Genomic DNA, 24,571 nt, shown 5'->3' with positions numbered 1-24,571 from the left:
CGGCTCTGCCTCAGAGCCCCCAGGCGCCTCCCCCCCCCCTTTAAAATTCGCTTTTCGGGGCTTTTTTTTTGTTGTTGTTGTTTTTTCACCTCTTTTTTCTCCCGTTCCCGGCCCCTCTCGAGCCGGCGGCGGGAGCCCAGCCTGCGGGGGAGCCGGGGGAAGCAATGGTGGAGGTGGCGGCAGGCGCAGCCCCGGCGGAGCCCCGCGGCAGCAGCCGGGCGAGGTGGGTGCGAGGGGGGCGAGAAAACAAAATTAAAAAAAAAAATTATATATATATATATATTTGGCGTTCACCTCCCCGCCCCCGTGCTTGTTTGTGTGGAGGCTGACGGTGTGTGTGTGTGTGTGGAGGGGAGGGCGGATGGAGCCGTGTGTATTTATTTAGGATTTTTTTTTATTTTTTTTACCATTTTTTAAATTTTTTTTTTCCTTGGGGGAGGTGGCAGGCGCTGAGGGTGGGGTTAAAGCACGCGGCCACGGCGGCTCCTCTCCTCTCCTCTCTTCTCCTCTTCCCCCCCCCCCGGGGCGCACAGGGGCACATGTTGCAGCAGCCCGGCGAGGAGGCGGCCGCGCAGCCTCCTGGCATGGGGGAGGTCGGAGCAGCGCGGCGGGCTCCGGGCACCGGCCGTGCCTCGGCCCTTTGCCTTTTTCTCTTCCTTTCGGTCTAGGAGAGGAGATGCTGAAGCCCGGAGCTCCCGCAGCAAGAAACCTTGAGGTGAAAGAAAAAAAAAAAAAAAAAAAAAACAAAAAAACAACCCAGGCGTTGAGTTACCGCAGTGCCGGCTGCTGCTGCAGTCCCTGCCGGGCTTGGAGGAGAGGACGAGGGGTCACAGCAGCTCCTCTTAGGGGTAGGGGACACCTCGGCGGCAGGCTGTGCCCCAGGAGGTTAATCATTAAGCTTCGTTTTGGCCGCGGCCCCGGTGCTGAGGAGGTGGCGGATTTCGAAGCGCTAACGTTTGGGCTTGAGGTCACCACTCTGGGTAGGGAAAAGAGGGTAAATGCCGGGTTTTTAGCTCGAGTTGGCTGGGAAAAATGTATGTTGTTGCTTCATGTGATGATGCTTTTCGGTTCTTTGAAACTTAAGGAGACATACTGTACCCTGTCAGGAGGGGACTTCAGGTTACTCACAGCGATTGTGGCCAAACTGCAGCTCACAATTCGTTAGTCATCCTGCAAAAATTTGTGGTGAAAGTTACTTGAGTAACCCTTTAGTCTGACCTCCTCAAATGCTCTGTGCTGTCAAGAGTTGATTATTAAACAGTCCTGTTCAGTTTAACTACGCAAATCAAGAGTTTACATGATTCAACTATCTTTTCCTTTTCCTTTTTTTTTTTTTTTTTTTTTTTTTAAACTTCTGGCACAGAAGAGTTTACTCGGGATGCGGAAGAATGCATGCATAAAATTACATGCAAATATATAGTCTGAAAGTTTTAGAGGAAGCATGATTATAGTGCTCTCCTTTGAGGAAATTTCTGGTTAATTATTCCTCCCGTCCTAACGAGGGACAGGCTCGGTTTTACTTCTCTCTTGGAGTTGCTTAAAACGGTTTCGTGTTCCTGCAGTTCTGCTTTTGCGTCAGGTTTGGATGCTGTCACGGAGGGGTGTGTGCGGGTGGGGTGGGGCGGGGGGAGATGACACGCAGGTGCGTGGTGCCGTCGGTTCGGTCGCTGCTTCGTTGAGGTGACAAAGCCAGGGGCTGGCGCTTGGGACCAGCCGCCTCGTCACCTCAGTGACCCAGCCTAATGCCTGTTGAAACCCCCGGAGGAGCTGAATTAGCGCTGAATTATTGCCGGGTGCGCGGAGGGAACGAAACGGAGCATCAGCTTTTCCAGTTCAGCTTTCCCAGGTATCATTTTCAGTTGTTTTTCTGGGGGCAGTGCACAACTTGAAAAGAGAACAGACTCTTTGTGAAGTAACAAAATATCCCCTCTATATCTTTTAATACTTGATAATATAACAGCACTGGTTGGAATCAAAATCTCTTTGCTTAATGGAAATCTAGATTTAGCTGCTCTCTCCGAACATGTGCTTTTCTCCCTGCAATGTTGCAATGCTGTCCTTCTGATGGAAGGAGGCAACAAACATTGCATAAAGCGATCAATAGTTAGAACTTGTTTTGAGTAATTTTATCATGTGAAAACTGGTTTTGCTTGGATTTTTGTTTCTGGTCCCCGTGTACTATAAATAGAAGAGAAAAATGGAGGAAAAGGAGGTACAGCCGCAAGGTAACACTGCTGAAGGAACTTGTTTTGAAGGTCATGCATTTGGTGACTGGGAGTGCTAGCTAACCCTCTTGTGCCCCGTCTGGTAATAGGTACAGCTCACCAGTCTCCCTAGACATCATTCCTAACGAACTGGGTGTCGCTGGTAATCAAAAATTTGATTATTATTACCTGCAGGCTCCTCCTAATTTTTTTAAAAAATGCTTCGGGATAATGAAGATGCTGCTGAGGGAGTCAGTGCATTGGTATCAAAGGAGTGATCCTCTAAAAGGCTTTGAAAAATGAGAAGCAGATAAGGTGTTTTTGTATTCCATGCTGACAAATAGATGTCATTCTTTGCATGAGTAAGTTACGCTGTGTATGGGGGGAAAACGGCTGGATTGCCCTGACTTAAAGGCTCCTCTACTCTGACTGCTAAGGCCTAGATCCTCAATAATTATCATTTTACTGCCACCTGGTGCAGCTGGTTTTGTAGTGGGGCTCGCTGACACGCTTCTGGGGTTTGGTAGAAAGTGCGTGAGCAGCTCTGTTGAAGTGCATCAAGGAATGACATTCCAGGTCGGTATTTCACTGGATTTGGCCGTGTCTCCTGCTGGAAAAATCACATTTGTTTCTTATCTTTTTTATTCAGATGAAGTGTTTGTGCTCTAAATGGTAGAGCCTGGTAGGCTTCTTCTAGATTTGTCATACACTTAAAGCTTTTTGAAGTGTATACTTCTAAAACTTGCCAAGAATAGGCCAAAAAAAAAAAATCCCAAAAATTCAGGAATATGCTCATTGTGGCAACGAGGTTTTAATAATCTCTTTTATTTAGTTTTATCACTGTGTCTTCGTAGCAAGCACGGAGTATGGGGAGGGGAAAAACAAGTATTTGAATAAAATGAGGCTTTTAACAAGTTCCCTTTTCGTATTTCTGGAAGGCTGCTAGAGTTGATCAGCTTCCAAAAGCTTGGAACTGTTTCTCTTCTGTGTTGCTGGTTGGAGATCTTTTCCTAGTATGTATATTTATCACATTTTCTCTTGCTGTATAGTAGAAGTGCGTAACTAATTTTGAAGCAAGTAGATACCCAGGTGCTTTTCAGATTGCAACTTTAACATTTTTTTCAGGTATGTATCTGATTTTAATTGCTAGTAGTTGTTTCTAAAATAACATTTCAGTTAACAGTTAATTTAGGAAGAAGGTGTGGTCATTATGGTTTTGAGCATGAGAGAGCACGGGATTAGTATTTGATGTTTCTACTGTCGTAGGCTATATTCAGACAAGCGCTTCAGACAGAAGAATTCGTTGCTGTGAGTGCAGTTAAAAATTAGTAATTTAATCTGCCTGTTATGTAATGGTGTGACCTCGTGAGTGTATCTTTAGATGTTTTTATCGGTCCGCCGCAACTTTACAGTTGTCTTGTGCAATTCCTATGGGCTTAAAGACAGCAAAAATAACCTAGAGAAAATGAAGTTGCAATAGTAAAACACAGGCTCTTCCCATTACTTTAGCACAAAGCAAGCACGTTGCTAAGTGAAAGCTGAAGAACAGATACCTCGGATCTGGTTAGACAGCAGCACGTTTTTCTTCTTTTAACACAGGAAGAACTGACAGGCACACTGAGCTTGATCCTGCATTTCTTTTTCACTGATTTCACTGGGCGTTTTTGGGTGTAAAAGCTGAGTATGCAGTCCTCAGCAAGTCTGCAGGTCATGTAAAACAGAAGGAAAAGACTGGACCATTACAGTGCCTTGTGATGAACTGAGAGAGTCATTGAATTGGTGTTTCAGGAGAGGCAATTAGCATTTAAGTAAAGAAACGAATCCCAGTGTGTGATGGGTGTGGTGCTGAGATTTTTAAAGGGAGAATTGATGAACTGATTTCATCAGCAGTTGGTTAAGAGAGTTTTGTTGTTTCAGATACAATAGCAAGTGCTGAAAAACATAAACTTTGAGCTAGTTTTGTTCATCTTTGTAAATAACTTCTGAAATTTAACAGCTGCTTCATGTTAAGCTCACAGAAGGGTTATTCTGCGAGCAGACTGACAAATGACACAAATCACAAGCCAGCTATCTAAATCAAACGAGCAAGAAATCTGCATTTTTTGGGGCGGATGACTCACTTCAATCTATTTCCATAGAAAATGAACTCTCATTGGTGACGAAGCACCAGAGAATGTGCAGGTTTGTAGGAAACGTGCATGAGCAGTCGAAAGCTACACACCCCACCAAGGCTTCCTGCCCCAGGCTGCCACTCAGCCCGAGTCTGCCGGGTTTCCTGCTGATGGCATCCTTCTTCAGCTGCTCTGGGCCAGCTCGGTGGCCTCGCAGCCGCAGGGAGAATGAGCTTTCCCCTTCTGGGGGAGGAAAGCCGTGAGACCGGCCTGGCCGCGGGTGGAGGTGAGGCCTCTGAGGCAGCCGATGGTTTTTTGGGAGGCATAGCGGCGGCAAGAGCAGCGCTCCTGTTGTTGTGCTGGCATAGCTGTTTGTGCAGCTGTGTGGTGAACTGAATTGAGGAACCGGTGGGGTTGAGAAATAACCTTTCTGTTTGCTTGTCTTCGGGGTTATGCGTAATGTAATACAGGGAGCTATGCAGATCTGGGAAAGGCTGGGATTTCTTGGTCTGGTTTAAGGAGTGCAGCTTGCTGAATGTCAGATTGTCCCACGGATTTAGTGGTGTTTCACCTTACTTGGGTGATGATTTTTTTTTTAGGCATACATTTAAATGTTAGAGTGGTTATGGAAGGCTGTCCTTGGGATAGAGAACATTAATGCCAACTGTTGATTTGCTTTTGAGTAAAAATAAGGCTTACAAAACAGCTTGAAGTTGATTACTCAAACTGCTCTCAACTGCAGTGGATAGTTTCGTATTGGTATGCAGGCACCAGGTACAGAACAAATTCCTGCTTGGATTTAGAAGCCTCTAATCAGGTTAGGTGCTTACCTGCTACTGGTATCAGTGGGAATTAAAAGAACAGGAGTTAATTGCTTAACCCGCTTAAAGGTCTTTTTGCAGAAGCCTCGAGGTATTGTATGCATCCTGAGCTGCCTAAAAGTGTGGGAAAACTTTGTTCCCTTTTCCTTAAACTTGATACGCTAGAGTGAGATTAGTATTTCTCCTTTTACAAGTGTGAAGGAGGAAAACTTCCCCACTTCACAACTCCACTGTTTTTTTTTGGTTTTTTTTTGTTTTTTTTTTTTTCAATGTTGAATGAATCAGAAAGATGGAAAACCTTTTTTTGTGTTTCTGGTATTTTACACTTCAATCCTAAACCAAAGAAAGGCAAAGAAAAAAACCTTCCATGTATTTGCATTCTTTAACATTAATTTAGTTCAGTACAGTAAATTGAGAGGCAGATCCAGAAATTCTGACCATTATATTTGCATTATGAATTTGGTTTGAACTGACACTGGATTGAGTAACTGCGTAGCGTTTGCTTTGGCTGGGGTACGTGACCTGAGGTGGCTGGGGAGCTTATTGTCACTGCTGCCTGTCCCCTTACCCAGCTGCTGGCCGCAAACGCAGCAACTTGTGGGAAGTGAATTGAAACAGTCTCTTTCTCTTAAGGAGAAGTGAAATGGTCTGGGGGCAGTAGCTGAAAATGACATAGCCATTTATAGCTTTCTTGCTTTTTTTATTAGTGTGGCTTATGTCTGACAGTCTAACACTGGCAAGAAGATAATGTAGGAGTAAGGTTTTCGATGACCTGAAATACAGCGCTTAAGGGATGGGTTTGTTAGTTGATTAAATAGCGAACGCTGTGTATGCGGATGTGAAGGTTGTTGGAATATGGTTAAGGCAGCACTAATTACTGGTTGTAAGATAGAGCTTGTGGAGATTGACGAGATGAATTGGCTTGTTTGTGGATGTTATGGTTATTTGCCTCTTCAACGGGTAGATGAAATACTTATTTATTTATTTTTTTTACTAATACAGCATAAAAGTATGAAGTAAAACAGCGAGTCCAACAGACTTTATTTTCAAATGTTCACTGAAAGCAGCAGTCAGGTTTGCGCTGCGTTACCCCTTTGTTCTCTCGTACCAGGACCAGCACCAATCCCTGTGCTGACTGTGTGAGGAAGGTGGCTCGTTATCCCCTTCCATAGCTTTCCAGTCATTATGGGAAGATGCTGCTCAAGTTGAGTTATCCCCGTAACAAGTACCAGACAAGCACAAGCAGTGGTGGCTGTGCTAGCTGAAGAGCAAACCAACTGATGGCGTTACAAAAAGTGCCAGAGACTCAAGCCCCGTCGGGCCCTGGTGTGGTTGAGCCAGCCTAAAGGCTGGTGGCTTCTGGTGGGCCAGGGCTGGTGCTTGCCTGGTTGGTGAAGGTCTGCAGACTGCAGCAGCAACGTGCTGTTCCCTGAAAGCTTATGTAGATAAAAAATAGGATTAGCTGTGGGCTGGGAGGGTCTTCCCTCTTCTCCTGCGCTGTTACTGCATGTGGCACGGTGGCGAGTGGGCCTGGCTGAAAAGCGATTGCTGCTTTATTGCTAAGTTCTTCGTTGGCCTTTTCAGCTCCTGGAACTGGCTCACCCCAGACAGTTCTGTGCAAAGGTAGGATGGAACAGTGCAGTTCATAGTGGAAGGAATAAATAACAGAAATACGTCGGCCTTGACTGACACTGCTTTAAACTGCCATGGAACTATACCCCACTTGAAATTGAAGTGATAAATGATAATTTTCTTCTGAGGAGTACTTCTGTTGCCATCCAGTTTAACCTCTTCTCTGGATTCTATAAGATTTACTGTTCATCCAAGATGAAAATACTCAAAGGTATTTTAAAAACTGAAGTTCATAAATCAGAAGCAGACAGCTCTGGGTTATTCCTAACAAACGTCACGATGGCATAACTCTAAAGCTTGAGCTGACCTTAGAACGGCATGTGATTTTTGTGTACCGGCCTGGGAAAAACAGGTCGCTCTCCCTGCTGTGGGCCCTCAAATATTGAGGTATTAAGCTTGAGTATTTTCATAGTAAATTGAGACCTTCCCCAGGGCTGGCAGTGTGAAATGTCAATTAATAAAAACCCCACTGTTTTTACTCCTGAACAGCAACTCCCTCCCCCCTTTTTTTGTTGCTGTACTTTGGATGCATGGTTAAGAAAACCTGCGCAGGTATTTAGTGTGGCTGTATATGCTAGTATGGAATGGTAACGCTGGCACGATGCACCAGTGCACTGATTTAGAGACACAGCTGTAGGTTTAATTGCCTTATGTAGCTGTGGTATACCTGTGGAGATTTACTGCTTTTTTTAATCCCTGTTGCATGCCCAAACTAATAGTTTATACCAATAGAAAAAGTGGAATATAAGCTAAGCCTGAGTTTACGGAAGACTTTTAAATATGAGCAGAAGGTTTTCCTTGCATGTACCTTCATCTCCTACAGGGACATTGGAATCAATTCTAGTATGAATCGATCATTCAGCTGATTCAAGGATTTAATTTTGATTGCATTAAACGCAATTTTAACTTGCACTGAATTCAGCAGGTACATGATCTTTAAATATCATCTTTAAACTAAACCCAGACTTTTTTATTTTTTTTAAGGGATGTCTGTAATATTTTCAAATATTGACTGGTTGGGGCTTCTCTGAGTGATTTTATTGGTAATAGACTTTGTAATTTAAAAAGGAGTAAGAAGTAGATACCTTCACAGTTAAATGTATTGTAGCTGGTGGTTTTGATACAGGGTTGGACGTGTTCAGAGTGAGGTAGTGGAGATCTTGTGCTGTAAGGATACCTGTAAGGATTCTGTCAGACAGGAATTTCACAAAAACTGTCCTTCAAGAAATTTTAAATGTTTTCATTGTAGTCCTGAACTACCTTACAAAGAAAACTTGATCCAGAGTTTGTGGATGTTGCTGCAATACTTCAAAGCAGGAATATGAAGTTAACTTCTGTTTTAGGTGCTGTTTGAGTGGTGGACCTGAAAGCTGACCACCTGGTAACTTCTGACCTGCTTGTGGTGCTAGAGAGAAGGAAGCAGCTGGAGCTACTCAGAACGGTGACAGAAAACATGCTTACAGTATAACTTAGTCCTTCAAACTTTGTGGTTTTGGTAACAGGACTTTAGCAGTAATGAAAAAACTGTTCAGTCTTTTTACCACAGTCGGAAGCTGACACCGGTAGTCTTGGGACAGCAGTTGAGTCGGATGGTAGGGAGTTTGGGATTCTCAGTACGCTTTTACAAATTGTAGTGTAGTAGGGATTTCCCCACCTTTTGGTAGCAACTACTGACAAGTTAACTTCTTGAGTTTCGTCTTCGCTCAAAGCTGTTACGCTAGGTGTTTAAATGCTGTATTATCTGATGATGGCTTCGAGAAGTGAGACCTGGCGGAGAAGAAACCTGCTGAATTTAGGAAGTGGTACTCTGAGACACGTCAGTATTGGTAGTGCTCATAGATCCCCTGAGGCAGCTGCAGGGTCTGTCTCTGCTGCTGCTGGGGGACTTGACTTCAATGACGACCCGATTCAGTGACAGACAGAGCGTGCATGCCGGCGCTCTTATCTCATGCAGACTGAGTCTTCGCTCGGGTGGTTTGTTGTCTGGGTGAGACCTGATGATGGAACGTGGTCCTGTCTGGCTTGTGGGGTAGAGGTGCTTTGTTGGGACACGCTCTCCCTGCTTGCTTGTGGTTGTGACTTGGATGAGGTTTGAGGGGCTGCAAGTGGAGTCTTGCGTTGTTCTTTCCTTTCAGAACAGTAGCTCATGGGGCACGTGATGACTTTATCATCCTCGTGCCTTCCTGCTCTCGTCATTGCACATTTTTGGCAAGTAGCTGCGTGGAATACTTGAAATGAACAAAATGGCAAGGCTAAGGTAATAAAGCCATTTTCGGTGTCTGTACACGGTGCTAGATTGTAGGCACTATCAGCCTGTGTGGGGAAAAAAGCTTCTGTCTAATCTGTAGTTCAAATTATATGATCAATTCTGTAAACAAGCTGAGGGTCACAAAACTGGGCTGTGATTAACAATTCTAGATGGTATTTAGAGAAAATGCCATGTGTTTTATGTACTGGCGCTTTTAAAATTCTATAAATCATGACTTTAAAGTTAGATTCTCTTGTATTTATCTGCATGTTGTATAATAACCTTCATATATTTTATAAAATAATCTTAATTATGAAGTTGTAAATTTAACAGTGGTGTTAATTTCCACTTTATGTACTGTTAGAGGCTATTCCTTTATTGCTGCATTTGATCCACCGCAGGAAATGTAATACAAGACATAATGCAGAGAGACTTCTTGGAATGTCACCTTCATAATCCAGTAGCTGCTATAAGAACAAAGGGGAAGGTAGCTGTTCAGGTACAGAATGTGGTATTAGTGCCCAATAAAGTCAGTCAGAGCTCAGAAAGATACTTGCTTTTTGCTGTAGTTTTTCCTTGGCTGATGGTTTGAATTTGAAGTTTGAATTGTTGCAAAGAGTATGTGGGCCTAGCTTGGATGCCTGAAAAAACGGGCCTTGTGGGTGCAACATTACAATATCCTAAAGGCTTCTTTCCAAGCTTGTTAAATCACCATTGGACTGAATAGTACAAGACTGGTTTGTCTTCCTTAAGTTTATCAACCACTAAAGGAAAAAATAAAAAAGCATATCTGTAGGATACGGGATTAAATGCTTGCCACATGGAGTGAGATCTTTGTGTGGGGAAGTTGCAACAGTTTATTTCTCTTCCCATTTTTTAGCAAGTCAGTTGGAAATGAGGGATTTTCACCCATCTGTTTGCAGACATATGTTTGTTCAGCTTATTTTTAGGAGATGGATCCAGGCTTTTTTTCCCCTGTGATTGCAAATGTAACCTGCCAAATCAATTTAGAATGAACAGTGCAGTTATTTCCTGAAGCCTCCAGTGTTGCTGCTGCTGCAGGACAAGGTTTCTTTGTAGGATATGCAATTTAGAACTTCTTGAAAACTATCTGTGAAGATAAGAGGTCTTATTTAAAAGCAATATCAGAAGAGGGGGGACAGTGAAGAGCTTTGTCCCTATGCCTAGGGTAGCTCTGAAGCTTGAGGTTTGGGGATTATTATTATTATTATTATTATTTATTTTTTTTTTAACGAAGGATGAGGGAACTGAAGCTTGAATTCTTCTAAACCAGTTTCAGACTTGAAAAGGTAGTGTGCCAGTTAAGTTTGCAACTGGTAAGATAACCCTGTGGTTGGGCTGGAGGGGGTCCAAGTTTATTGTCATAGCTACTGTCAAGTTCTTCTGTGAGCTGGCAGCGTGGGGGTTAGCACTGTGGAAAGCAGTGATTAACAAGGAGGCAGCACTTCTGTGGCAGAGGGTGAGCTGAGCAGCAGAGGAGCACAAAAATGCATGCCTCATGAGAAAACAGGCAAGCACCTAACAATCCTGGCAGTTTCAGATGAATTTCTGTGTTCATGAAGACTTCACTCCTTGTTTTCATCGGTCTGTCTCAGAAAAGAGGGAAGAAGAGTCCTTCTAGGAAGGGAGTTCCCTTACTAACATTATCTGAAGTGTAGCACAAAGCTGATTAAACTGATTCTGTGCATAGAATGTGTCATTCCCTCATATCATAGGGTATGGTTATTAATATTAAGGCTTCAGGTCCACTTCAACTTTCTACCTGACAGCCAAAATAAATAATAAATATCGACAACTTGTGGGTGCTAGAAACTGAATTGAGATGATGTAACTTCATGTAGGTCACAAGACAATGATGTCTTTCCTGGAAAGCAAAAAGAACAAAATCTGAAGTCTTTCATCAATTCAGCATCACCCTACCTGCCATAAATTAAAAAGCATCCTAAGCTAGTGAGAATGTGCTCTGATGTGTGTGGGGAAAGTTATTTTTTTTTTTAATTTTGTGACTTTTTTTTCAAGTAATTCTCTTCCCTTACGGTATTTAGCAGGGCTGCCTATAATATCTGGCTTGAGCCTTTACTAAGCACCATTGCTATGGCTCTAAAAAGTGTTTGTGAAGTCTCTTACTTGTGAGCTTCAATTAGTAAATGCTTTCTTTGTTGCCATATCCAAAATGACTTAGAAGCAGGGAGGAAAAATGACAAGGATACACAGCAGTGCAAAAGATTGCTAGAAAGAAGACTAGAACTTTTCACCTTGGCAAAGAAGAAACTGAAGGCAGATGAAAATTTGTTTGCCGCGCCAGCTATAGAGCGGACAGGGGGAATAGTGGAAAAATTTCTGTCTATTATACTTGCACAGAGTCCCCGTTTGTCTGGTAATTCAAAATCAAGTCATTCCACGTTCTTGCTGTATGAAGAACTGAGGAATTAATTGCCAGTAAAGTTCACAAAGGTTGAAGATATAAATGGGTTCAAAGAGTGAGTGGAAAAAGTGAGATTAGCTTCGCTAACATCAATTAAATGTGGTTCGCATGCAGTTCCTGGCTCAAAGAATACTCAAGTACCTTGCTGCAGCAAACCAGGTGAGTGTTACTAGAGAAATGCCTCACTGTCCTAGTGCGTTGTGTCCTTTCTTTCTTTTCGAGGAAAATGTTGGAACTGTGCTGAAGATAACTAGCGGGGAGCAGAATGGAAGCAGTATGTGAAGTTAGATTGGCTTTTACTCAGACTATTTACAGTTCTTCATGCCTCGAGCTGTGTTTAGGGAAATTACAGGCACATCCTTCCGTGGCCTTTTTAGTTACTCGGACTGTGAAATTCCATACCCATGTTGTGCTGGTGACTCTTGGTGCTGAAATGTGGGAGGACTGACCTTCTCGAAAAACTAAATAACATGCTGAAAGACGGTTCAAAGTGTGTTGCAATTGATGAAAGTAACACCAACTGCTCTGAATTTCTTTTGACGTGTAACGTGGTGTTTTGGTAACTTCTGCTGGGTCTGTCTGTGCTGGAGTTAACTTGCCTTGCAGCAGTGCATCCCAGCCAGACCCAGCACACTTCCCCAAGCTGGAACGTTGCTTCAGACTGACTGTGGCGTTGGAAGAACACAAAACATGGAGCGTTACTCAGCAGTAGCCCCTGCAGCGTGCTTCTCCAGAAGCAGAATACCGGTATCTGTTGAATACGTGCCAGTTCTTAAGATGTTCGTAATTACCATTGTGTAAATGTGTGCCTGTGTGAAGTTCTGAGAGGAAAAAGTGATACGATTGTGTGTAGTTAGAAAAACAAATAGTGTTCAAGTTCTTAAAGTTGGACGGAGCACAGATTTCTTGTGTAACAGTTCAGGGATCTTAACCTCTTCTGTATGTTCTCAGGCTGTTGTTGGTCACTCCAAGACTGCTTTTGGCTCGCTGAGTAGAACCGAGGTATTAAGGGACAGATGCCTCTCCCAAGTGGGTAGAGAGACTGCATAGCTTGTGATGTGTTTAATTAAATGGAGTGTTTTATTATCATTATCTTCAGAGCAGCAATGCTGCTATTGGGTGCACTGTTGCTAGCACTACGAGGAGTTACTGTGTGCACACCTACTACAAAGGCTATCAGGCTTCAAAATGAAGCCACATGTTGAGATCTAAGTCTGCATAGCCCCAGTTACAGCTTATCTCTGCAAAGAGCTTTCAGAAAGATGGAGGGGTTTTAGAAAATTGAATTTCAGCTTTGTTTTAACAAATTCCTTACGGCCTGATGCTGAACCGGTAGAGCGGTAGGTGTAGTGCCTGCAGGTAGCAAGGATTAATCTCTTTTGACAGCCTCGGTAAGCAAATGGACTTTTAATGCTTGGGTATGGCAGTCAAATACTGCATGCAAGTTACTCAGCCCACTTAGGAAATACAGCGAAACTCCAGCCCTCGGTAGATAATACAGGTATTTACAGGTAAAGGTCATGGCTTCTGTCAGACTCAAAGAAGAAAAAATTAGATGTTTTACCCTGTCTCTGCATGATCTGCTCAAAGACTGGCATTATACGGCTGCTTGCACCAGGGCACGTAGTGTTGCTGGTATGATGCTAGCTAGCCTCTTGCTAAAGGGCGGCAAGGATTACAGATCCAGGACCAAGGCATTACTGGTGTGTTGTCAGTCATCCCTGCCAAAGAGGAGGGGGAATCTCTCTGCTCCCTTTTTTTTCCTCTACAGTGAAAGCATACTGAGTTGCTCTGATGCTTATCAAACCTTCCTGTGAGCCGTTTTAGTTAGCAAGCACACCTGCTATTTCTCTCACTTCATTTTCTGCAGGGTTAGTGCTGTGAACTCATCTACCGAGGGGCCTGGTGGAGCTGCTGCAAGGGAGGGATTGGGCCTGAGCTCTTGGAGACGTGGAGGAGGAGGGAGCCTCCACCTGAAGGAGGCCTCAGGTGGTCTGGTTGCTTCAGCTGCGCCTGGATCCACAGCCTGGCACTGCTGCGAGAGGTGAGGGTAGAGGCAGGCAGGTTACGCTCATCAGTTTTCTCTCTGGAGTCAACATGAGCGAGCCGAGGTTTGATTTCATCTAGGAGCTCGTTGCCAATGCAGGAATGTTGTGCAGTGTGGGAAGGTGTTGACACCGCCGGAGGTAGTCCGTATCTTGCTGTTCTGGGCTTCCTTTCCTGGGGGAGTTGTTAATTGTCTGTGCTAAATATTCAAGCTGATTTAAGGCGGTTCTGCTTTGGGTGGTTTGCTGAGCTGCAAACCTAGGTGATACACTGCTGTCGAGATGGCTCGCTGATAGTCACAGCTTGCTTCTGTGGCTGTTGAGCGTTCGTGTCAAGACTTGAGATCAATAAATATCACTTGTAAGTAAAAGCATCAAGGAAGAATGTTTTAATAGCAGACAACTGGTCTTGGAGTCAAATTGATGTTCAATATGTCTAGAAAAACTACATTTTTTTTTTTTAAATGGAACTACAATGTTCAATTGAAAATGGCTGGTGTCTTAGGCTCCCCAGAACTTTTCCTTTTTCATGTAATAAACAGGAATACTGCAATTACTTCATCTTGCTGGAAGAGTTTGTGGGTATTCCTGTGCTGTGTCGTGGAGCTGAGTGCAGATCACTGCACAACAACAGACTATGTTGCCTCTTGAAAGCAAGCCAACGTCCTTGCATGGTTCAAGGTTGTGCTGTGTGAACCTACCTGCTGACTTGGAGCTGCTTGCTGCGCAGTGTTGTTTGGCATTATGGTGTGTTTAATGAAACTTAGCTCTTTATTTGAAAGAGATGATGGAGCCCGCTTTCAATAGTAACAGTAATACTTCTTCTAGGGGTTAAAATTGAAGTAGTCACCAGCAGCCTGTCCACTTGCATAATTTATTGTGGGCTTTGCTTCTTCAGAACAAGACGACGACTTTCACATTTCCGTCGATATTAAGGTGCATGGGATTGCTTTCACTCCTGTAGCTCCCTTCTGAATGCATGTTCTTCTATGTCCTGGTGCAATTATGCTCTTAACATCATTGCAAGGGGGAGCTTGGGATGGGTGCTCATTTCTGTACAGAGACTGACAATGCAGTCTGTAGAGAGCTGCCAAGGAAGCTTCAGTGTACAGCAGTGGGACGTCTTCGGAGGCTGCGCTGCTCAGCAACTTAAGCATCAGTAATAATCAACAAACAGGGTCAGTATTTTGTGTTTGAACATCCGGCTCTTCAATATAAGGTTTGCTACTAAGAAACTTGTAATAAAAGAAAGTTCTACTCATTCTGAAAGTGGTGTTCCTGGAACTGATGTATGGTATCTCAGCTACCAGAGGATTAGCTACTGACATGTTATTTTTAACAGTCAGTGGGTGTTTTGTTGAGTGTATGCAGAATGAACCAAGTTAGGTACACACTTGGTCTGACTTCTGATGAAAACTTTCTATAGTTGCTTGCTTCACTGGTAAATTTGTTAGGGTCAGCTGTCAAAATGTTCCCCTTGGCTGCTTGGTTTCATGTGGCCGTGTCCTTGGTCACGATGGTATTCCCAACAGAGCACCTTCCTGTCCTGCCTTGAAGTAGGACAACATCTGGATGTGGAAGCGAGTTCCAAGTCTTCAGAATTTGGATGATACGGGGTTGCACCCAGGTGTGTGTTAGTTAGGACCAGTTAGTGCACCCTCTGAGCCCATTGGGCTTCATTGTCTCTATCCTAGAGATGATTGTTTTGGCAACACCTGCCTCTTTTCCTCATACCTTTTTTTTTTGTTTGTTTCCTACAGCTAAACTTCAGCAGAGGTCTTGGCTTGTTTTTGTGCGTAGCAATGTCTTGCTATCGGGGTTTAAAACTATCTTTGTCATGTGTTCCACGTGCTAACTGCATGAGGTCATTACAGGGTGCTGTGCGAGGGCTCATCAGAACTCATCGGTAGGATCTGAAGTCCAGTGTGAGACTGTCAAACTGATGAATCACATGGGGCTGTAGCGTGCACTTTGATAGTCCTGTTTTGACCTTAAGTGTGGCTTCCTCCAGACTTAGCCCTTTTGTCACGGGGTATGGTGACCCCGTTTGTCAGAATGCTTGCCTCCAGGAAAGAGCGTCTTGTGTAATTCCTGGGTGTGTGGATCACTGCCTGGCCCACTGGTGCTGCTTTCTTCCCAGCTTCCACTTTTTCATCCACCTCTTGATCCCAGTGCTCCCTTGTGACTTTTCAAATTTCCTTTTCTCAGTACTTTAGGTTGACTGCAGTAGAGTAGAGCTGAAGAAGGCAAATCCTCCCTCCTCAGTTTATGCAGAATAAATCTCCCCAAATACTGTCTTTGTAGCGGGCCCTTGGTTCATCCCGAGTATGGTTAACGTTAACCCCGTTTTCTTGTCACATGGTTGCTTTCTAAGGGCGGTGAACAAATGGACTTTGTGTGCAGTGGCAGTGACACACAGCTGTGCTGCTGGAAGTTGCATAAGCAGAAATGTGGGGAGTTGTACAAACTTGAGCTGATTGCTACAGCTGTCTGCAGATCGCTGTAGCTGAGAAGCGGGAAGCGGACAGTGAAAACCCACGTTTCAGATCACCCTTGAAAGTAGGTGGCTTTCACCTTCCTAGCCAAAGGTGGAACAAGGTTTTGTAGGGTTTTTGTTCCTGAGGTTCTGTATTGTGATTTGCTTTACTGATATATGTGCTCATTTTACTTTTTATGTTAGTGAGCTATGTGCCGTAGTGTTTCCTATTTTTTAAAACAAAAAGCAGCAGGAATTTTTCAAGTAGTGTTGCTTTGTACTGCTCTTCGTGGATCTTCAATGAGTTCTTACATCAGTTTTGTTGGATGGATTTAAGTATGAACTGAATCCCTTCTAGTTTTTTGGCTTCCCTAACAGATCTCCCATTCTCATCCGTCAAAGGAAAGGCAGCTGGAAATTTTGTAATACAGATGGTGATAGAAGCTATTACTGGAATAGGAAAATATCTTGTGATCTGTCCAGATGGCTGCCGCCGAGCCAGAAGTCGGAAATGGGCGCTGTCCTGTGCTCCACGATGCTGCTCCTTAGCAGGCTGCCCAGAGCACACCACCTCCCCTGCGCCGCCGCTTCAGGCAGCCACTGCAGCGTCAGCAAAGCAGATGAGGAACAGAGAACTGCCTTGAGACATGGGCTGAAAAATAAAAAGCACCGACAGCAAGACAATAAAAAACAACCTCTCCCATTATGATGAGGATTGTAATAAAACTTTGTGATAAATCCCGTTCCCTAGAAATGAAATTGTCTGCTGGGTGTTCCTTATCACTTATGTCTTGAGATGTCGTGATGGAAGCGAGTACTAGCGGACTTTGGATAACAAGGATGGACTTTGAGATTCCATCTTTATAGAAATAGTTGTTCTGATTTCTGTTCATTTTGTTGCTTTCAATTTGAGAAGTCAATCTGACACTATGAGCAAGTGTCTAACACAACCCCTCTTTGGTGTTGTTTTTCTTTCTTTAGAAGATCACCTTTTTAACAAAGCACTTTTAGTCCCTTTTTTGTGGGTAGCCTTTATTCTTGGCTTAGTGTTCATAGTATGTATATTACTTCAGTGCATTGATAAAAACCTTGTGTAGACAGTTTTTAATTACAGAAGAGAATGCTGTTGCGCAAAATTGTTGAGATCAAGTCTTACGTAACTTAAGTCTTTCCTGTATTGATACCGAACGTTACCTGTCTTCTCAGAAATATTAATCAGCATTATTTGATAACTTTTACAAAATGAGACTGATACTGGAAGTGTGCTGGTACGTGGGACTGGCAGCACTTAGAGTGCGTTATTTGATGGAGCCACGCTGATCTTGCTAGACTGGTGTTTTTTCTGATGAAGCATACAACCAAGTCTGTCTAATGGAGATTTTTCTGTGTAGGATCCACGTTCTGTTTGCTGCAGGGCTACAAGTGAAAGAAGGAAAATGAAAGAAGATCTTGTAGTTACATAATCTGAATGCTTACCCCAAAGACGTTGAGATGTGAAAGGTTTTATTACATCGCTGAAATACTCTGCAAGTGGTGTTCTGAACACTCTCAGCTCAAGCATCCAGAAGATGAATTGCAAAAGTGTCGAACGCGCGGAGCTTAGTAGCCGGGGGCTGTGACCAGATCAGCTGCACAGCGCTACATATTCTGGAAAATCGGGCTCTGACTGAGCTCTTGACAGTCCTGTGTGTGTTTGCTATTTCTGGGGGAGCTTCTCACCTTGGTGTCCCTGGAGTACAGGGATCACAGGTAAAGTACCACGTCACTTTTTTTCTAGCGAGGGTGCTATAGAAACACCTAAGGACAAGGTAAATGAGCACTGATAGGGACGCTGAGCTGCATGGAGTGGTACAAAATGCAGGCAGCTGCTTTTCCAGTATTTGTGTGTACTGAATGGGAAGAGGAGATACATAGTAGATGATGGTCTCTGGTTTTCGTGGAGGCTGCCACTGCTTTCTGACTGTTCAGCTGTTTGGCTTGTGTTTATGGTCAGTGCCATCATTTGTTTGTGTCTTGGAGGTATGGAAGAAAACTAAGCTTTGAACTGCAGGCTTCACAACTGGCTGAGAGCAGGATGTTAAAGAATGTAGTTAATGTTAGCCCCCAAGAGCATATCTGAAGATCAATATGCAGATGCTACAGGAAATCAAATGAAGGAAGAATAGGGATTTTTCTCGGGACAGTTCCTGCTTTCTAGGAGGGTTTTTTGGTTTTGCTTTTTTTTTAATATTCAGTACTACTCTCCCTTTGGATTTAGTGACAATTCAGTGGTGAAAGAAAAAAGGATCACTGATTTACCTGCTGCTGTCTAACTAAAAGTTGTACTTGGATTGCTGAGGAGTAGAAGACTTAAAACCAGGAGAGACCAAGGGTCACCATAGCCTAGGTCTCTGGTGATGTGGAAATATGTAAAAGGTGAAGAGAAGCACACTTTGCACTGTTAATCAAGTATACCTTCCTGACTGCTAGTGCTCTGCCTTCTTAGCTAGCATTTATAACTGGACTTGTGTTCTTTATTTTTTTTTCTGGTCTGGCTGTAATTGTACTTCAGGCAAATGAAAACTGCTTCAACGGTTCCGTATGTATCTGAAATGTAATCCGACTCTTATTCATCCCGAGTTACTTTCTAGTCTGATGTCCTAATTTAGAATGGTTTGTTGAGTTTTTGTGTAGTTTGTACATTGGCTCTGTAGCCCTCTGGGCTGGTAAACAGCTGGATCAGTGTTACTGCAGAGGAACATGGTTGCTTCGCAGTACACCTTTCGTTCTGACAATGTGGAAGAGAGAGGGGTTGATCCATTTGCGGTCTCAGTAAGAAATGGAGATGGATTTCCATATAGCTTTTGCGACAATACTTGCTATTATTCCTGGTCTTACATATATCAGAAACCTCTGCTTTTTTAATTTCTCTTCAGTTGATTTTCTTTCCTAGAAATAATTGCACTTCATTTCCTGCTGCCATTCACTTGCTTTTCCAGTTGAAGAGAAAAGTCAAAATTCATCTTATCTTTTGCCTGCAGAGAAGTGAATAGCAGCAATGCAGCCGGTCAGTTCTGTCGGCCACTCTCCCAAGGAACAGCCAAGTGAAATAGCTAGAAACAAACTGTCTGCTTTAAAATTCAGCTCTGCCTATTCTGTAGTTGGAAGGTATAAAAATACGAGTATAAAAGCTTGGAGCTTATTTTAAAAATAACTGACCTTATTGTACTGCAATTCATTCTGTACCCTTAAGCTCACCTTGCTTGCAAAAAAAAAAAAGCTTCTCTGCCTGCCTTTGCCAAGCTGAGGGCTCAAATTCTAATTACTGTACAGTCAAAAAATTCAAGGAGACTTTAATGAGGATCAAAGTGTGCTTGCTAATCTAGACACTGTAAAATGCCATGTAAAATTCCTAAAGTGGGAACTGGAAGCTTTACATTCCTACCAGCATTTTGTTGTCCTATGCAACCCCAAACCCTGACTAGCTGCAGGTGTGCTTGTATTAGAGGTAGATGAGGTTTTGGTTTTGGTTTTGCTTCTGTTGTGTGTAGGTGACCTCTGTTTTCGGGCTGCCACCTCGCTTGTTCTTCTTCTGAAAGTGGCTTGCGTTTTTATGAAATCAAGAACTTGTTAGTAAGAAAGCTAGAAATCTGTTATTTCTCTTTCCAGATATGAGAAATGAGTGTTGGACGCAGAAGATTAAAGCTGCTGGGAATTCTGATGATGGTAAACATTTTTATCTATGTCATTGTGGAAGTCTCCAAAAGCGGCAGCCAAGAGAAGAATGCCAAAGGCCGTGTTATTATACCACGCAGCAAATTCTGGAGGAAATACACTCCTCACAAAGCTTATTGGAACAAGCAGCAACAGAAGCTCGAACTGCTGTACAACCCGATCCTGACTTTGCTTTCCAATATGACTGTGGAAGAGAACTTAATTTCTAACGCGAGCGTTCTCAGTTCCTGTGATCCTGACCCGTGGGTGACTTCAGAGGTTAGTGACTTTGCAAACTTGCCAGACAGATTCAAAGACTTCCTGCTTTATTTGAGATGTAGAAATTACTCATTACTAATGGATCAACCAAACAAGTGCAAACATAAACCTTTCCTGCTGCTGGCTATTAAGTCACTTATACCACACTTTGATAGAAGGCAAGCAATTAGGGAATCCTGGGGCAAGGAAATAGAATCAGGAGATATAACAGTCAAAAGGGTCTTCCTCCTTGGGCAGACCCCACCAGAGGATAACTTTCCTGACCTTTCAGACATGATAAAATTTGAGAGTGAAACCCACCAAGACATTCTGCTCTGGAACTACAGAGACACTTTCTTCAATTTAACTCTGAAAGAGGTGCTGTTTCTCAAGTGGGTCAGCAGCAGCTGCGCAGATGTCCAGTTTATTTTTAAGGGCGATGACGATGTTTTTGTGAATACCCATCAGATCCTGGATTACTTGAAGAGCTTATCAAAGGACAAAGCCAAAGACTTGTTCATAGGTGATGTGATCAAAGATGCTGGACCTCACAGGGAAAAGAAATTGAAGTACTACATCCCAGAAAGTGTTTATGAAGGTTCGTATCCTCCGTACGCAGGAGGCGGTGGGTTTCTGTACTCTGGTGATCTGGCATTAAGACTGAATAATGCGTCCGACCAGGTACTCCTCTATCCTATTGATGACGTTTATACTGGAATGTGCCTTCAGAAGCTTGGGCTGGCTCCAGAAAAACACAAAGGTTTCAAAACATTTGACATTGAAGAGAAATACAGAAATAACATATGTTCCTACACAAACTTAATGTTAGTGCATAGTAGAAAACCTCAAGAAATGATTAAGATCTGGACACGCTTGCAAGATCCACACTTAAATTGCTAAAGTAATGTGCAAAAGTGTCTTAAATACAAATAACTTTCCAAGTTTGGGTCTGACTTTCTTGGTGAACCATTGAAGCTCTGTTTAACAGTTCTTTTAAAATTTTCTCTGGAAATTCCTTCCTATACTTTTGAAAGTGACAGTAGTACTAAAATTGGAGGGGATGGCACCAAGACTTGGTCCTGTTTTTTTCCACTGTCCTGGTGGTCATTATGTCTCAGTATCTATCTAAATTTTAAAAAGGACTTGAAAGATGTGGCTTGCTGTCAGTGATCGGTACCTGTATTGGAAGCAGTGATTGCATACTATGGAGCATCTTTCATTAATTGTGATGGTGGAAGACAATTTTTTTTTTCTTGAGTAGCGTTTGTGCGGGGCTGTGTGGAAACCACTGTAAATTAACAACTCACAAATTGGAGGAATGTAGTTTTTGCTTTAAGTATGAAACACGAGACTTAATTTTTAAACTTACAGTTTTCAGTCTTTATGCACCCCAAGCAGTATTTTCTCCTTTTGTGCAAAGTGTGCCTGTGTCTGAAGGATTTACCCTTTTATTAGATGTGTTTTTTTGGTGTTTTGTCTTTTTTTTTTTTAACATGGCAAGAGCGTATTGTGGTTCCAAACACCCCATAAAAGAGCTGAACATATAAGGGAAAGGCAGAACAGATTTTGTTTGGGGCTGGGCAGTAGGTACAACGCAGCTGCTGCCCACCCTGAGCTTTACCCATAAGGTAAAGCTGACTTGTAACTCACGGTATTTATGTGAAAAGCTACGCTGGTCAGTCCTTGATTTCTGTTTTGGCACTAAAAGTGATCAGGTAGCTGATTTGATAAAAATAACTGAAATTGCACATTGCTTGTGAGAGCACGGTTTGGATCTCCTGTAAAGCAGTAGCGAGTCTAGGATTGTGCGGTTCCTGAGAGGTTTGGATTTTGAAACAAACTTTGAAGTTGCATGATGTCTCATCTAGAGTTAAACATGTTCTCAAAGCTCAGATTTTCTTCTGTATTTCCACATCTTGCTTATAAGAGCTATTCTAAATAGTGATTGCTTCCTTTGTATATGTAGAAGTGCCTGTCTATTTATTGTTCAGATGGAAGACCAAAACATTTTCTTAAATATATTTTGTGTAACATTTTATTTGTATAGTGTTGTCACTCAGATATTTAAATAGAGCATGATATTTTAAACCTGTGAGATGTGTAACATGTTAAATAAAGCTAATTGTTATTTTTGAATTTGAAAAATAAAATGTGATTTAAATATTTCTTGTGGTGCTTCATTTGAGATGCAGTGTTGGCCTAGTGCAATCATACTCTGCGGCATTCAGTAACACATTTTGGGAGTTAAGAGGCTTAATTCAGCAGCTTTAACACTTGGGTGTTATCAAGAAAATATTGTTGCACTTATTGATGGATTTGTTGGATGCTGAAAGGGATGGCAGCTCTTGCAAGGGTAAGGGAACATCAGATGCCCTAGGAAAAATGGTATGTAAAAAAAATCATTGATGCCCTTATGGCAATGCTATTCCTCCAGTGAAAGGAGCCAAGGAGTACCTCGGATGGCTTACAGTGTAGTTTCTGTTTAAAATAACTCTAACTGTAGCTCTTCAGGTTTCTTGACGTGTTTTCCTGCTCCTTCCTGTATCTTGATGTGGGATTTTCCTGTTGCCTGGTTGAGGGGTAAGTTTTTCTGGTCTTGCACCTCTCCCTTCTGTAGGTACTGCCAACCTCGGGACAGACAGACGGACCGTGCTCTGGTATTGTGCCATAAGGTTTGGCCCCAGTTCCTTGTCACTCTTGAGGAATTGCACCTTTCTGAAAGCTGCAGATTTTACTGTGCATGTGTTAATTCCTACTCTTCCTACCCGTGCTAAGTATGTGTAAGTTCAGTTTCTTTCTAAATACCAGTGTGATTTTTGTCAGGATTTTGGGCCAAGGGAAAGAGAAGTTACTCAGGCGATGGAGAATGCAAGTCAGGATGTTAAGAGTCTTTGTGGACTGGAGAGAAGAAAAGGAGGGCAGTAGTTGTAGAGAGAAAGAAGAGGGTAAGCCACAAATGTGGGGATGAATTCCAGGGAAAAATCGAAGAGCAGGTTGTGTAAAGTAAGGGACAGGATAAGAGCTCCAGAGTTGGATGCTATGAGTAAGATGGGGTGGAGTGTACCTGTGATACTAACTTGTTAGCGAAATGGGTGGGATTTGTGGGGTGCCAACAGTGTTTACTTCATACTGTTCCGTACCCGTGAGATGAATGAAAAAGCCCTCTTGCATAGGGGACAACTGAGAAGAAGAAAAACCAGGCTGAGCAATACTTGCCAAGGGAAGCACTGAGAGAAAGCGTCTGCCTGCCTTCTGAGTGACACGGGAAGGGAAAAGGGAGGGGAGGAGAAGGCCGAGCGGGTGGACCCAGTGAGCAAATAGGTAAATAAAAGCAGTGGGGAGGGAACCGGGCTCACTGCCCGTGTTTACCCTGGGCGTGGAGAAGCCGATGCCTGCACAACCCTCTTGGGCTGCCAGTCCGCTCCCATGGGGGGAGGAATTGTCCTGACAAAGAACTGGAGTCCAGAGTAAATGGAATAAGAACAGAGATAAGGAAATGGGCTGCAACCAAAAAGAAAAGGGGGTGTCTGCTAGGGTGTATCACTGAAAGGGGGGGATTCAGGGACAAATTCAGGGACACCTGGGAATGGAAGATGGAAAGTTACTGAAAAGCAGAGTGTTAGGATGCTGGATTTTATCTGGGAGGGAGGAGTGTTTGAAGTATGCTCCAGGTTTTGGAGCATACTTCAAAAAGAAAAGTGAGCTGGGATTAATTTTTTTAATTAAATATGTACTGGTTTCCTATGAAGTAACTTAAAGTTGAGAAAATAATAAGAACTGATGATTTCTGGTGGAGTATTACATCGTAACTCCAAATGAGTCATAGGTGTTAGTGAGAAGAGATCTGGGAAGTGTAGAGATAGGGATATGTATTTATTTTATCTTTATTTAGTTTAGGAGGAAAGTCTGTTAATATAAAGGTGCAAGGAAATTTGATTGCGATGAGAATAACTGGAATAGTGGTATTTGAAATGAGAGGTTTTTAGAGATGGTTAAATGTGGATGAAGTCTCTTACCGGAACACAGCAGGGGAAATGAATTGCTCCTGTGATTAACTGATGTTGCATCAGGATGAGCCACTAGAATCCAGCAGCTTGTTTGTGCCAAGGCTCAGGCCTTTACTTCCCAATGCAGCCAGGAGGAGGTTGTAACAGGCCTCTGGATGAGGAAGGTGAGCGAGCTGTAATTAATACACAAACTGCAGTGTTTATCTTCTAGAGGTACAAGTCCCTTTTTTTTTTTTTTTTTCTTTTTTTTCAAATAAGTTTTCTGCAGGTCTTTGGACCTTGGGGAGAATGTTTGCCCTTATACTTGGATTCCACCCCGCACCCCCATTATGTTTTTATTTTTTTATTTTTATGCAATCTTGAGTGAAATGTTGCACTTGACTGGATTGACGATAAGAGAATTCTTGAAAATCCTTTCTCTTTTCCAGTGTAGGGTTAGAAGTGCTGAAAGCCAAACTTGGAAAGAGTTCTGGCTGAAGAACACCAGAGAGATGCAGAACAGAACTTAATAGAGCTGTTGCGTTAGGAATGCAATTCAGCAAAGATCCGTCACCATAGATTCAAGCAGGTAATTTTATTTATTTATTTACTGATTTTTCATGGTAATGAGCGCTGCAGCTCTTACCTCCT

At 42.9% G+C, this 24,571-nt stretch overlaps 1 protein-coding gene across 5 annotated transcripts; it reads left to right on the top strand.

Moving 5' to 3' along the window:
• On the top strand, positions 1–22,114 carry B3GNT2 (UDP-GlcNAc:betaGal beta-1,3-N-acetylglucosaminyltransferase 2). 5 transcript variants are annotated; one of them, XM_082757162.1, is made up of 2 exons: positions 1–223; positions 19,632–22,113. In XM_082757162.1, exon 2 carries the CDS (start codon positions 19,641–19,643, stop codon positions 20,832–20,834), a length of 1,194 nt encoding a protein of 397 aa, XP_082613288.1. In that variant the 5' UTR covers positions 1–223; positions 19,632–19,640; the 3' UTR covers positions 20,835–22,113. The 5 variants fall into 5 exon arrangements, with proteins under 5 accessions (XP_082613288.1, XP_082613289.1, XP_082613292.1 ...); XM_082757163.1 differs by lacking the exon at positions 1–223 and adding an exon at positions 478–715 and having other exon boundaries at positions 19,632–22,114; XM_082757166.1 differs by lacking the exon at positions 1–223 and adding an exon at positions 739–994 and having other exon boundaries at positions 19,632–22,114.
• Positions 22,115–24,571: the final 2,457 nt, after the last annotated feature.

This window comes from Aythya marila, assembly GCF_965140915.1.
Source record: "Aythya marila genome assembly, chromosome: 3".
In the NCBI taxonomy this organism is placed as follows: domain Eukaryota; kingdom Metazoa; phylum Chordata; class Aves; order Anseriformes; family Anatidae; genus Aythya; species Aythya marila.
This window is presented reverse-complemented; position numbering and strand designations above follow the sequence as displayed.